The following is a 12,494-nucleotide window of genomic DNA, read 5'->3' as shown; positions in this document are numbered from 1 at the left end:
GTTCCGGTAGATGTAACTTAAGGCCCTATTCCACGTAACGATTATCGTTCATAAACTCGCTCCAACGACCGCTCGTTAACGATAATCGTTCCGTGGAATAGCTGTAAACGAGCGAACGACAACTGCAAAATCGTTGGTGAGTTGTTCTAAATTGTTTTCAGCATGTTGAAAAAAAATCGTTGGTCTTTGAAAGATAATTCGCTAATCGGTTCGTAAAATTGGAAATCTTTCAGTCGTTCGTAAAAAGGTTTAAAAAAAAGTAGGTGTGTCGTATGGTCATGACCCGCGAACGTTTTAAACGACGCAAAATAATCGTTACACTGCATATATCGTTCACGTTCCCACGTGTGTTATGTGTTATCGTTCACTAAAAAAAATCGTTTAGTGTTAGTTAACGAGCGGTCGTTTATGAACGATAATCGTTCCTTGGAATAAGTTGTACTTGTACTAATTATGATGTGATTGTCTCTTTATCATATTGTTCTTATAGATAGAAAATGGCGCTAAGCTGGCAGGTGGTGGTCTTCATGGTGCAAGCCGTTATTATACCAGTCAAGTTATGTGGTGAGTAACCCCAAAAAATGCATGAAACTTATGGGAGGATTCTATCCGTATTACAGCGAAAGTGGTAATAATCCTGACAGCGGAAAACATTAAAGGGACGGTGTCCCCTAAATTCTCTGTTACTGATCAGAGTCAGATACTAAAACTTCTTCTTTTGTTCTAATCTGTTTCTATTTTCTGACTGTAATTTTTTTATTTCCCTTTTTGTACATTATTATGGGGGCGCCCATATTGCCTGGGCAAGCCTCATGGACATAGACAACAATAGACAGACTGTCCCCTTGAGATGAATGTGAGACATTACTGAGCGCGCTCTGTGACCTGTGAAAAGGTCATTCCACAGGGAGCTGCTATTGTCTCCTCTATCTACTGGTGTCACATGACGCTGCAATGCTGTACAAATCACTTTACAGCAGCCTCCTCTTATCACCACAGACACAACAGGAAGTCTCAGCTTATTTTTAGCCCCAGTGGTGAGAATGAGAACTGCAAGATATCAGGAATATTATATAATATAGAGAGAAAAATGGCAAAATTAGGAAAAATGTCACCAAAAATTCTTAAAAAATCTCAGGCTCTGCGTCTGCATATTTTACTGGAGCGCATTATTATATTGTAAATACGGACGTATTTTTACCTCTAAGTTACGGCCGTATTTTCCCCTTATCTTACAGTGATCATAGCCCAGAAGTTACCTTTGTAATTTGTGTTCTGTTTGTTTCATAGAAATTCCTAGTGAAAGCGTCCATTTAATTAAGTCGCTGAACCTGAAGCTGCTGAGGACGACGCTCGATATCTCCTACGAAGCAAATCCCAGCGTCTATGTTGGACTTCGCCTTTCTGAAGATCATAACCTGGAGAAAGAGGAGGAATACTTCCAGAGGCTGAAGGCTTCAATAGAGGCCATCTCTACCAGGTACCATCCATGGACATTGTCAGATGAGAACATGGACGTCTATAGCGAATACCGTGGCTGCTCATTCTCTATTACTGACAGACAGAAGTCACTGACGCTGCAGAGAGTCTTATTGGAATTTTATCATTCTTTTTAAAGGGGAACTCCAGTGAATTTTTTTTTTCTTTCAAATGATCTGGTGCCAGAAAAAGCCAGATATTTGTAATTTATTTCTATTTAAAAAATCTCTAGTCTTCCAGTATTTATCAGCTGCTGTATGTCCTGCAGGAAGTGGTGTATTCTCTCCAGTCTGACACAGTGCTCTCTGCTGCCACCTCTGTCCATGTCAGGAACTGTCCAGAGCAGGAGAGGTTTTCTATAGGGATTTGCTGCTGCTGCTCTGGACAGTTCCTGACATGGACAGAGGTGGCAGCAGAGAGCACTGTGTCAGACTGGAGAAAATACACCACTTCCTGCAGGACATACAGCAGCTGATAAGTACTGGAAGGCTGGAGATCTTTTAATAGAAGTAAATTACAGATCTGTATAACTTTCTGAAGCCAGTTGACATAGGAGAAAAAAAAATAGGTAGAGCACCCCTTTAAAAAAGAGCACCTGTTAGTGAGAGGCATGCCTGCAAGAGTTGAGGTTGCTTATTTACATATCTCATTTGCAGACGATGTGCGGATTGTTTTGTTGAAGTCGCTGAACATTTTCATTTTATAATTATAGTAGATTGGGCATCAAGGAAGGCGAGCCGAAGACGGGACTGCTGGCGCTGCAGCTGATGGCGCAGAAGGTTTCCTGTGACAAGACAGAATCCACTATAAGGAACCGCCTATTCACACACATGAAGTATCATCTCCACAAAGAGAAAGAAAGTATAGGTAAGTATGGATCAGCCCGGCCAATCGCTGTGACCAGGATAGGGACCATTGGTTGGCTACTGAACTGAAACTAATGTTGAATTTTGATCTGCATTGCATTTCTAGTTATATTATACATGATTCTATTTGTGTTAGGGAAGGGGTGTTTGGGGGGAGGGAAAAGACAGCAATTTTTGTGTTTGTTAAAAAATACTTTTTTCAATAAAAAAAAAAAATTCAAAAAGAGACGTATTGGTTGGGGTAAAGCCGCTATGACCAATCACAGGAGCACTTTTTTATTATGCCCCGCAGAAGTATTAGGGAGTCCCCTGACATAGCACAAAAACATTGCAGAATCACAAAGAGAAGATCCACATTGTTCTATTGTTCTAATACATCGAAGAGAATAAAAGGGAACTTTGCAGTCTGAATAAAACCCTAATAGTTTACCTGAGCAGACCGATGTGTCTCTGTGATTACAGACTCTGTAAATAAGATGAGGAATCGGCACTATGGGTGACCCAGCCTCACCACTGGAGGGGTAGCTATGCATATTAAAGGAAGACTCTAACCTACTGTTATGTGCCCATAGGGCCTGGAATAAGGAAATCAAAGTCATTTACTTACCTTCCTCCTCAGCACTGTTTTCATTATATTTCATAAATATGTCAGTTAGGCAGTTTGGTGCCCTGGGGGCGGGACTACAGCCCTCAATGCACCGACCCGCCTGTCTATCCGCCCCCCTCATGAATATTCAACCCACACTCTGCAGTAATGAGCAGCCGGACTGACATCTCAGTATTCATGAAAAGACAGTGACTAGTGTGGATTGGTGCGCTGAGGGTTGTAGAAAGTTAAACAGATTTGGAATTTACTTCTATTTAAAAATATCCAGCCTTCCAGTACTTATCAGCTGCTGTATGTCCTGCAGGAAGTGGAGTATTCTCTCCAGTCTGACACAGTGCTCTCTGCTGCCACCTCTGTCCATGTCAGGAACTGTCTAGAGCAGGAGAGGTTTTTTTTTTTTTTTTGTTTTTTTTTTTATAAATTTTTATTTGTTTCCAAAGGATATACAGGAAAAACAAAGAAAACCGCACATATAATCTTCCATACATTTTTTACCCCCCTAATCCCCTCCCCACCCCCCCCCCCACCCCTTTCCAGGCAGAAATATCTCAAAAATCTATATTAATTTTCATACTTATTGTATACCCTTACCGCCTCCTCCCAAGCTTTAACCTCAGGTGCTGTATCAGCCATCCATTTTTTGACTATGAATAATCTAGCCACAAATAGTCTTCTATGTAAGCATACTCTTTTCCTTCTATGTATATCCTCCACTTGCGTATCTTCTCCCATAATCATCAACCATGGGTTCATCGGAATTTCCATCTGTAACTCTGTATTTATTTTTGTAATTACCCCTTCCCAATAAGGAAATATTTTAGGGCATTCCCATAGTATGTGAGCCCAATTTGCCTCCTCTTGATCACACCTGGAGCATTTGGCTGAATTCCTTTTTTTTATTTTCTTAAGGAAGTAGGGTGTATAGTACAATCTATGTAGGATATTAAACTGCACTAGCTGATGATTTTGATTTAATGAGACTATTCTCACATTTTTCAGGATTCTCTCCCATTGGGTGTCCTTTATCGCCCCGAAGTCCTCCTCCCATTTAATTCGGCTCCTATTTGTAATATCCCTCTGTTCTAGTTCCATCAATCTTTTATACAAAACTGAAAGACACCTTTGAATCTTAGGACCTTGGATTATTAATCTTATTATTTCCGGAGTCTGGGCAACTTTAAATATCTCCCTATCCTCTGACCTAATAAATGCACTCTGCAATTGTACATATTCATACCATTCACATCCTATTAAGTGGAATTCGCTCTTTAGACTAGGCCAAGATTTTAATACTCCCTCGTGAAAGGCATCTCTCACTGTGATGATACCGGCTCCTCTTAATCTCCCCGGTGAAATAATTCTATTTACTTCTACTATTCTGTTGTTATTCCATAGCGGTGTTATTTCCAATGATGTTTTTATACCTAATTTACTTTTGACTATATTCCAAATTTTAACCAGCATCACCACTGTTGTAAGTGACTGCCACCTATCCTCTAATAGAATACCCGACTCCAATACTTCGAATAGATCTATATATTGTTTCCCAACCTCATTCAATATGTACACATATAGATCTACACTACCTCTATTATATAATAAATACAACTGCGAAGCTACAAAATATGTTTTTAGGTCTGGGAATGCGAACCCCCCCTTTCTACGGGGAAGGCAAAAAAATTGTTGTCGAATACGAACTCTTTTCCTCCCCCATATTAATTTGTTCATTATACCCTCGATCTTTTTAAAAGTCTTATTGTCTATCCATAGGGGTGTAGCATTAAAGATATACAACAGTTTTGGGAGTATTACTGATTTTGCCAACATAATTCTATCTGCTTTTGTGATAAACATATCCATCCATACTTCGATTTTCCTATTTATCTTTTTTATTACGTAATAAAAAAGCAGGAGAGGTTTTTTATGGGTATTTGCTGCTGCTCTGGACAGTTCCTGACATGGACAGAGGTGGCAGCAGAGAGCACTGTGTCAGACTGGAGAGAATACACCACTTCCTGCAGGACATACAGCAGCTGATAAGTTCTGGAAAACTGAAGATTTTTAAATAGAAGTAATGAACAAATTGATTTGAAAAAAAATTTCAGTTGCTATAAATTTTTAACAATGTAACAAATAATCTTTTTTTTTTTTTTGCAGCACTTAATGACAAACCACTTTCCAACTACTTCCAGATAAGCCTGGGTATCCTTGCTATGTGCGTCAACAACAAAGTAGTCGACAGGCACGTGGTTCACAAGCTTGTCCTCGCTGAAGAGAAGAACCAGTTTGTCCATGGAGGATCCTTGTCAGTAGGTAGGAGAGCAGGAACCGTAAAATAAAAGCTAAATACGACCGTAATCAATGTGTGAACGGGTTAAAAGAACGGACCCATTTTGAAAAAGCATGTGGTAAATAATACGCATGTATTGCCAGACAATTTCTTATTCACTGCAATGGAGCGCATCATTATGTTGAACATACGTCCTTATGTTATCTTTATGTTACAGCGATGTGAACATGACCTTAAAGGGGTTGTCTGGGGGAAGATTCAAACATACCCAGGCTGCCAGGGCTCAGGACATGTCAGCAAGGTATACTCACCTGTCCCGCTCCCCTGCACTGTTGGTTCCCGGGCCACCTGCTCTGCGCAGCTTTTAGTGTTTTCTTAACATCCTATGACGTCCTGCTCCCATAGGAAATAGACGATCAGCATAGACTCTATACAGGGAACGGCTTGTCATTGGATGTTTTCAAAATGTTGACCGGGGGAGGGGGGGACAGGTAAGTATACATTACTGACATGTCTCCTGCAGCCCTTGCAGCATAGGTAAGTATACATTTTTCTGGGCAACCCATTACAATTATGTATGTCAGGGAAATATGTATATGAATTGTCTTATTTTTTATTGGCTCAGTTCTTTGCAGTGACATTCTGGGGTAACCGTCTATACGCACAATTTTGGTCTTCCAGACCGACCACCAACAGCTGATGTCAGTGGGAATAGTGGTCGGGCATAATGAATAATCACAACCTGTCCCTTTTGTTCTGGGAGAGATAAGCCACCCTCCTCTCCCCTGAGAACACAGGATGACTTGGCCGCACTGAACGTTCCTGTGTATGGGGAGGACAGGGGCTGGACGGGAGATATAAGTTCCTGCAGGTGTATGGCCACATATGGAGGACATATTTAACAATCCCATATATAAGTGGTTGCTATCAGACTAAGCTGCAGAGTATAAATCTCTTGTGCAATTCTTTTATTTTTTTTATCGTCTTGCAGACACGGAGGCCATGGCTGGTATGGCGCTGCTATGTGTGAAGAGACTCAATAATTATCCCCGGGAGCTGGTGCTACACATCAAAAAATCAGTCCGAAGTATAAAAGAGAAAATTGTGGCCTCCCAGAACAGCAACGGGGAACTGGGAAATCTATACAGCACCCCTCTCGCTGTGCAGGTGAGTTTACAGATCCAGTAGTCTGGTGGGTGAGCAGCGGGTAAGCAGTGAGCAGCGGGTAAGCAGTAAGTAGCGGGAGCAGTAATCAGCTGGTAAGCAGTAATCAGCTGGTAAGCATTAAGTAAGCAGTAAGTAGCTGGTAAGCAGTGAGCAGTGGGTAAGCAGTAAGTAGTGGGTAAGCAGTAATCAGCTGGTAAGCAGTAAGTAGCAGGTAAGCAGTGAGCAGCGGGTAGAAAGTAATCAGCTGGTAAGCAGTAAGTAAGCAGTAATCAGCTGGTAAGCAGTAAGTAGTGGGTAAGCAGTAAGTAGTGTGTAAGCAGTAAGTAGCTGGTAAGCAGTAAGTAGCGGGTAAGCAGTAAGTAGTGTGTAAGCAGTAAGTAGCTGGTAAGCAGTAAGTAGTGGGTAAGCAGTAAGTAGTGTGTAAGCAGTAAGTAGCTGGTAAGCAGTAAGTAGCGGGAGCAGTGAGCAGCAGGTAAGCAGTAAGCAGCGGGTAAGCAGTAAGCAGCGGGTAAGCAGTGAGCAGCGGGTAAGCAGTAAGTAGCGGGTAAGCAGCTGGTAATCAGTGAGCAGTGGGTAAGCAGTAAGTAGCAGGTAAGCAGTAAGTAGTGGGTAAGCAGCTGGTAATCAGTGAGCAGCGGGTAAGTAGCGTGTAAGCAGTAAGTAGTGGGTAAGCAGTAAGTAGCGGGTAAGCAGCTGGTAATCAGTGAGCAGCGGGTAAGCAGCGTGTAAGCAGTAAGTAGTGGGTAAGCAGTAAGTAGCGGGTAAGCAGCTGGTAATCAGTGAGTAGCGGGTAAGCAGTAAGTAGCGGGTAAGCAGTAAGCAGCGGGTAAGCAGTAAGCAGCGGGTAAGCAGTAAGTAGTGGGTAAGCAGTAAGTAGCGGGTAAGCAGCTGGTAATCAGTGAGCAGTGGGTAAGCAGTAAGCAGCGGGTAAGCAGTAAGCAGCGGGTAAGCAGTAAGTAGCGGGTAAGCAGCTGGTAATCAGTGAGCAGCGGGTAAGCAGCGTGTAAGCAGTAAGTAGCGGGTAAGCAGTAAGCAGCGGGTAAGCAGTGAGCAGCGGGTAAGCAGTAAGTAGCGGGTAAGCAGCTGGTAATCAGTGAGCAGCGGGTAAGCAGCGCATAAGCAGTAAGTAGTGGGTAAGCAGTAAGTAGCGGGTAAGCAGCTGGTAATCAGTGAGCAGTGGGTAAGCAGTAAGTAGCAGGTAAGCAGTAAGCAGCGGGTAAGCAGTAAGTAGCGGGTTAGCAGCTGGTAAGCAGTAAGCAGTAAGTAGCAGGTAAGCAGTAAGTAGCGGGTAAGCAGCTGGTAATCAGTGAGCAGTGGGTAAGCAGTAAGTAGCAGGTAAGCAGTAAGTAGCGGGTAAGCAGCTGGTAATCAGTGAGCAGTGGGTAAGCAGTAAGTAGCAGGTAAGCAGTAAGCAGCGGGTAAGCAGTAAGTAGCGGGTTAGCAGTGTGTAAGCAGTAAGTAGCGGGTAAGCAGTAAGTAGCGGGTAAGCAGCGGGTAAGCAGTAAGTAGCGGGTAATCAGTGAGCAGTGGGTAAGCAGTAAGTAGCTGGTAATCAGTGAGCAGCGGGTAAGCAGTAAGTAGCAGGTAAGCAGCTGGTAAGCAGTGAGCAGCGGGTAAGCAGTAAGTAGCGGGTAAGCAGCTGGTAATCAGTGAGCAGTGGGTAAGCAGTAAGTAGCGGGTAAGCAGCTGGTAATCAGTGAGCAGTGGGTAAGCAGCGTGTAAGCAGTAAGTAGCAGGTAAGCAGCTGGTAATCAGTGAGCAGTGGGTAAGCAGTAAGTAGCAGGTAAGCAGTAAGCAGCGGGTTAGCAGCTGGTAAGCAGTAAGCAGTTGGGCCGCTATTATCGCTACTAGACACAGGATAGAAATATACAGTAGCCGTTTTGGACAACTTAAAGGGATATTCCCATCATATCTAACAGAGTTAAACTAAAAGGATTCGTCAAGTTCAATATTTTTGCAGATAAAATCATTTATTAAACTCTCCTCCTTCTCCTGATCGCCGGCCCTCACACCCTTTGCGTCTATGTTATAGCTATATATATATATATTTATAATTTATTGCTATAATGTAGACACAAAGAGATATAGTGGATGTATACTGTGTAATATATATAAATATGTATACGATAGCTATATACATACACCAGCCAGACCACTGCTTTTACAGCAGAGCGGTGGTCTGTAACCTAGGCAACAAACTTTCAACAATGGGAGTGAATGATCAGCTGATCAGGAGGAGGAGGTAAGTATTGAACTTGATGACCTCTACAAGTTTAGATGTTAGATATGATGGTAATATCCCTTTAAGGGAGTTCATGGTAAATGAGGACTCCGCCATTAAGCCTCTCTGCGGCTTCTCCATCAGTTTCTCTTAGCTCTGGGAGGCAGAAAAGACCACGACACCTGCTCCAAAGCCATAAACGCCCTGATGGATGGGATGAAAGAAGGGAAGTTCTCCAACCCCATGATGATGTCCCAGCTGATGCCGGTGCTGTTTGAGAAGTCCTATCTGGATGTGGCGATGGTGGACTGCGAGGAAATCACCAGTAAGTAATCGCATCCGCCATGTCACTGACTATTGGGAAGGGGTCGTCTCACCTCCGCAAATCCATAGGAGACCAAAGCTGATCCAGCACTGAGCCGGTTACTGTAGGTCCGGGATGTTATGGATGTTATGGCTGCTGGATGTGACTCCGGGTGGTATGTAATACATCAGCATCCTCTGTGCTACTCTCAGGGGTACTCCGGCAAAAATCTGATATCCCTGTATCTGATCTCTCTGTATCTGATCTCTTTGTATCTGATCTCTCTCTATATCTGATCTCTCTCTGTATCTGATCTCTCTCTGTATCTGATCTCTCTCTGTATCTGATCTCTCTCTGTATCTGATCTCTCTCTGTATCTGATCTCTCTCTGTATCTGATCTCTCTCTGTATCTGATCTCTCTCTGTACCTGATCTCTCTCTGTACCTGATCTCTCTCTGTACCTGATCTCTCTCTGTACCTGATCTCTCTCTGTATCTGATCTCTCTTTGTATCTGATCTCTGTATCTGATCTCTCTCTGTATCTGATCTCTCTCTGTATCTGATCTCTCTCTGTATCTGATCTCTCTCTGTATCTGATCTCTCTCTGTACCTGATCTCTCTCTGTACCTGATCTCTCTCTCTGTACCTGATCTCTCTCTGTACCTGATCTCTCTCTGTATCTGATCTCTCTGTATCTGATCTCTCTCTGTATCTGATCTCTCTGTACCTGATCTCTCTCTGTATCTGATCTCTCTCTGTATCTGATCTCTCTCTGTATCTGATCTCTCTCTGTACCTGATCTCTCTCTGTACCTGATCTCTCTCTGTATCTGATCTCTCTTTGTATCTGATCTCTCTGTATCTGATCTCTCTCTGTATCTGATCTCTCTCTGTATCTGATCTCTCTCTGTATCTGATCTCTCTCTGTATCTGATCTCTCTCTGTACCTGATCTCTATCTGTACCTGATCTCTCTCTGTATCTGATCTCTCTCTGTATCTGATCTCTCTCTGTATCTGATCTCTCTCTGTGTCTGATCTCTCTGTGTCTGATCTCTCCGTGTCTGATCTCTCCGTGTCTGATATTTGGAGCCTTCTTTGCCGCTCTCTAGTTCTGTGTTTCTCTCTGTAGACAACCCTCTGCTGATCCCCGGCTCACCCACCATTCATGATGTTGTTGTTGGAGAAGAACTTATTCGCGTCCGTCTGGTGGTGGAGTGGCAGAATTTCAATGAGACGTTTGAGGTTCCGGCACGTTCCTCACTTCTAGATATCCTCAAGACGGCTCAAAAACAAAATTCAAGATTTTCGTAAGTTCCAAAGCAACATTTCCTTTACCTGAGTTCTATAGGGTGAGATAGAAAGGCGTCCAAGAAGTCAGGGATGAAGTTGACTGGATGATGATGATGATGATGAAGGGTTTGCCCATTTATTATTTGGCATGGTGTGCACTGTGCAGTGAAGGCCGTATACTCCCTGACAATGGATTAGCAGACACTGGGATGGGGCTACTCAGCCATTACTCTCTCATCTTAGAGGAAAGAAATATACACATACAAACTTATCACTAAAGAAGCAGAGGTGTAGCTGGGGGATCAGCACATGGGCAGAGGGAAGATCTGAGTGGTCTCCTCATTCTTTAGAGAGAATCCCAGGGTCCCTCACACCACATCCGTTATAGTGAAACCCACTGCACTTAAGCACAGCACTATACTGTATAGGGGTGGGGTGGTGGTGTACTTACCCACTGCAATATACGGTATAGGGGTGGGGTGGTGGTGTACTTACCCACAGCACTGTACTGTAGAGGGGTGAGGAGGTGGTGTACTTACCCACTGCACTGTGCTGTAGAGGGGTGAGGAGGTGGTGTACTTACCCACTGCACTGTACTGTTTAGGGGTAAGGAGGTGGTGTACTTACCCACTGCACTGTATGGTATAGGAGTGGGGTGGTGGTGTACTTACCCACTGCACTATACAGTATAGGGGTGGGTGGTGATGTACTTACCAACTGTGCTATACGGTACAGGGGTAAGGAGGTGGTGTACTTACCCACTGCACTATACGGTATAGGGGTGGGGTGGTGGTGTGCTTACCCACTGCACTATACGGTATAGGGGTGGGGTGGTGGTGTACTTACCAACTGTGCTATATGGTATATGGGTGAGGAGGTGGTGTACTTACCCCCTGCACTGTACAGTATATCGGTGAGGAGGTGGTGTACTTACCCCCTGCACTGTACAGTATATGGGTGAGGAGGTGGTGTACTTACCCCCTGCACTGTACAGTATATGGGTGAGGAGGTGGTGTACTTACCCCCTGCACTGTACAGTATATGGGTGAGGAGGTGGTGTACTTACCCCCTGCACTGTACAGTATATGGGTGAGGAGGTGGTGTACTTACCCCCTGCACTGTACAGTATATCGGTGAGGAGGTGGTGTACTTACCCCCTGCACTGTACAGTATATGGGTGAGGAGGTGGTGTACTTACCCCCTGCACTGTACAGTATATGGGTGAGGAGGTGGTGTACTTACCCACTGTACAGTATACGGGTCAGGTGGTGGTGTACAGTAGTTATATCAGGTCACGTCTTCTCACTTTGCCTTTTCTTATCCATCTGGCCCAGACAGTGATGCCAATTTTTTTCACCCACGAATCATCTCTGCAGGATCTGTCAGACAAGAATCTTTGGCCCTATTACACGAAGCAGTAATCTGCCAATGGGCAACGGCGACACTGTAAGGAAAATAATGAAGTTAATACTTACCTGTCCAGGCCCCCCATTGTCCCGCTGCCTTTTCTCTGTGTTTCCTGCTCCCTGCAGACGCTGCTGACCCTTCCAGCCCTGTATCTGTACTGACAGGCTGGTCAGCCAATTTCTGCCCGCGCGGCTGTCCGGGAGCGTGAAAATACGGAGGCAGAAGTGTTAGAAGCGGCTGCAGAAAACAGAAAATGTGGGGAAAAGGCAGCGGGACGCCGGGGGAGCAGGAGTAAATACAAACATTATTATTTTCTATTTGAAAGCAACGGCTGCACAGACATCACTATCATATATATATTCACAAAAGTCCGCAGCACTCGGATGGAAGTGAAAAAAACGTGGTTTTTATTCCATCACAACGCCATGTGAACAGGTAGATAACAGGTGCGGCAAAACACAAGATGCAACGTTTTGATCTTTTTCACACCATCTTTTTCAAGCATAATTCTGTGAAACACAATCAAGCTTTATATACAAGGTGCAAATCAAACAAACAAAATTCATTGGTGGTGAAATTAGGGGTTAATTATCTAACACTTGTGCTAAGGTTGCATGTGATTTTACCAGTATGGCAGCTGCCCCCAATATGTAGGTTGGTTCCTCCAGTAAGTAGACTGCTCCCCCAGTAAGTAGGTAGTTCTCCCTAGTAGTAGTTACCCCACCTTGAGTGTAGTTACCCCACCTACTGTATTTACCCCTACTTCTGTGTAGTTAGCCCTCCTCCTGTAGTTACCCCACCTACTGTATTTACCCCTACTTCTGTGTAGTTAGCCCTCCTCCTGTAGTTACCCCTCCTTCTG

At 43.9% G+C, this 12,494-nt stretch overlaps 1 protein-coding gene across 3 annotated transcripts in view; it reads left to right on the top strand.

The window, feature by feature from the left end:
* Positions 1–12,494, top strand: part of TCN2 (transcobalamin 2) — a 32,392-nt gene that overhangs the window by 10,320 nt on the left and 9,578 nt on the right. For all 3 annotated transcript variants that reach the window (XM_069960726.1, XM_069960727.1, XM_069960728.1), the window contains exons 2-8: positions 480–564; positions 1,291–1,480; positions 2,192–2,346; positions 5,110–5,265; positions 6,234–6,409; positions 8,775–8,955; positions 10,065–10,242. In XM_069960726.1, coding sequence (XP_069816827.1) covers positions 498–564; positions 1,291–1,480; positions 2,192–2,346; positions 5,110–5,265; positions 6,234–6,409; positions 8,775–8,955; positions 10,065–10,242 — 1,103 coding nt within the window. In that variant the 5' untranslated portion in view covers positions 480–497. The remainder of the gene's footprint in view (positions 1–479; positions 565–1,290; positions 1,481–2,191; positions 2,347–5,109; positions 5,266–6,233; positions 6,410–8,774; positions 8,956–10,064; positions 10,243–12,494) is intronic.

Source organism: Dendropsophus ebraccatus, chromosome 3 (assembly GCF_027789765.1).
Source record: "Dendropsophus ebraccatus isolate aDenEbr1 chromosome 3, aDenEbr1.pat, whole genome shotgun sequence".
Lineage (NCBI taxonomy): Eukaryota > Metazoa > Chordata > Amphibia > Anura > Hylidae > Dendropsophus > Dendropsophus ebraccatus.
This window is presented reverse-complemented; position numbering and strand designations above follow the sequence as displayed.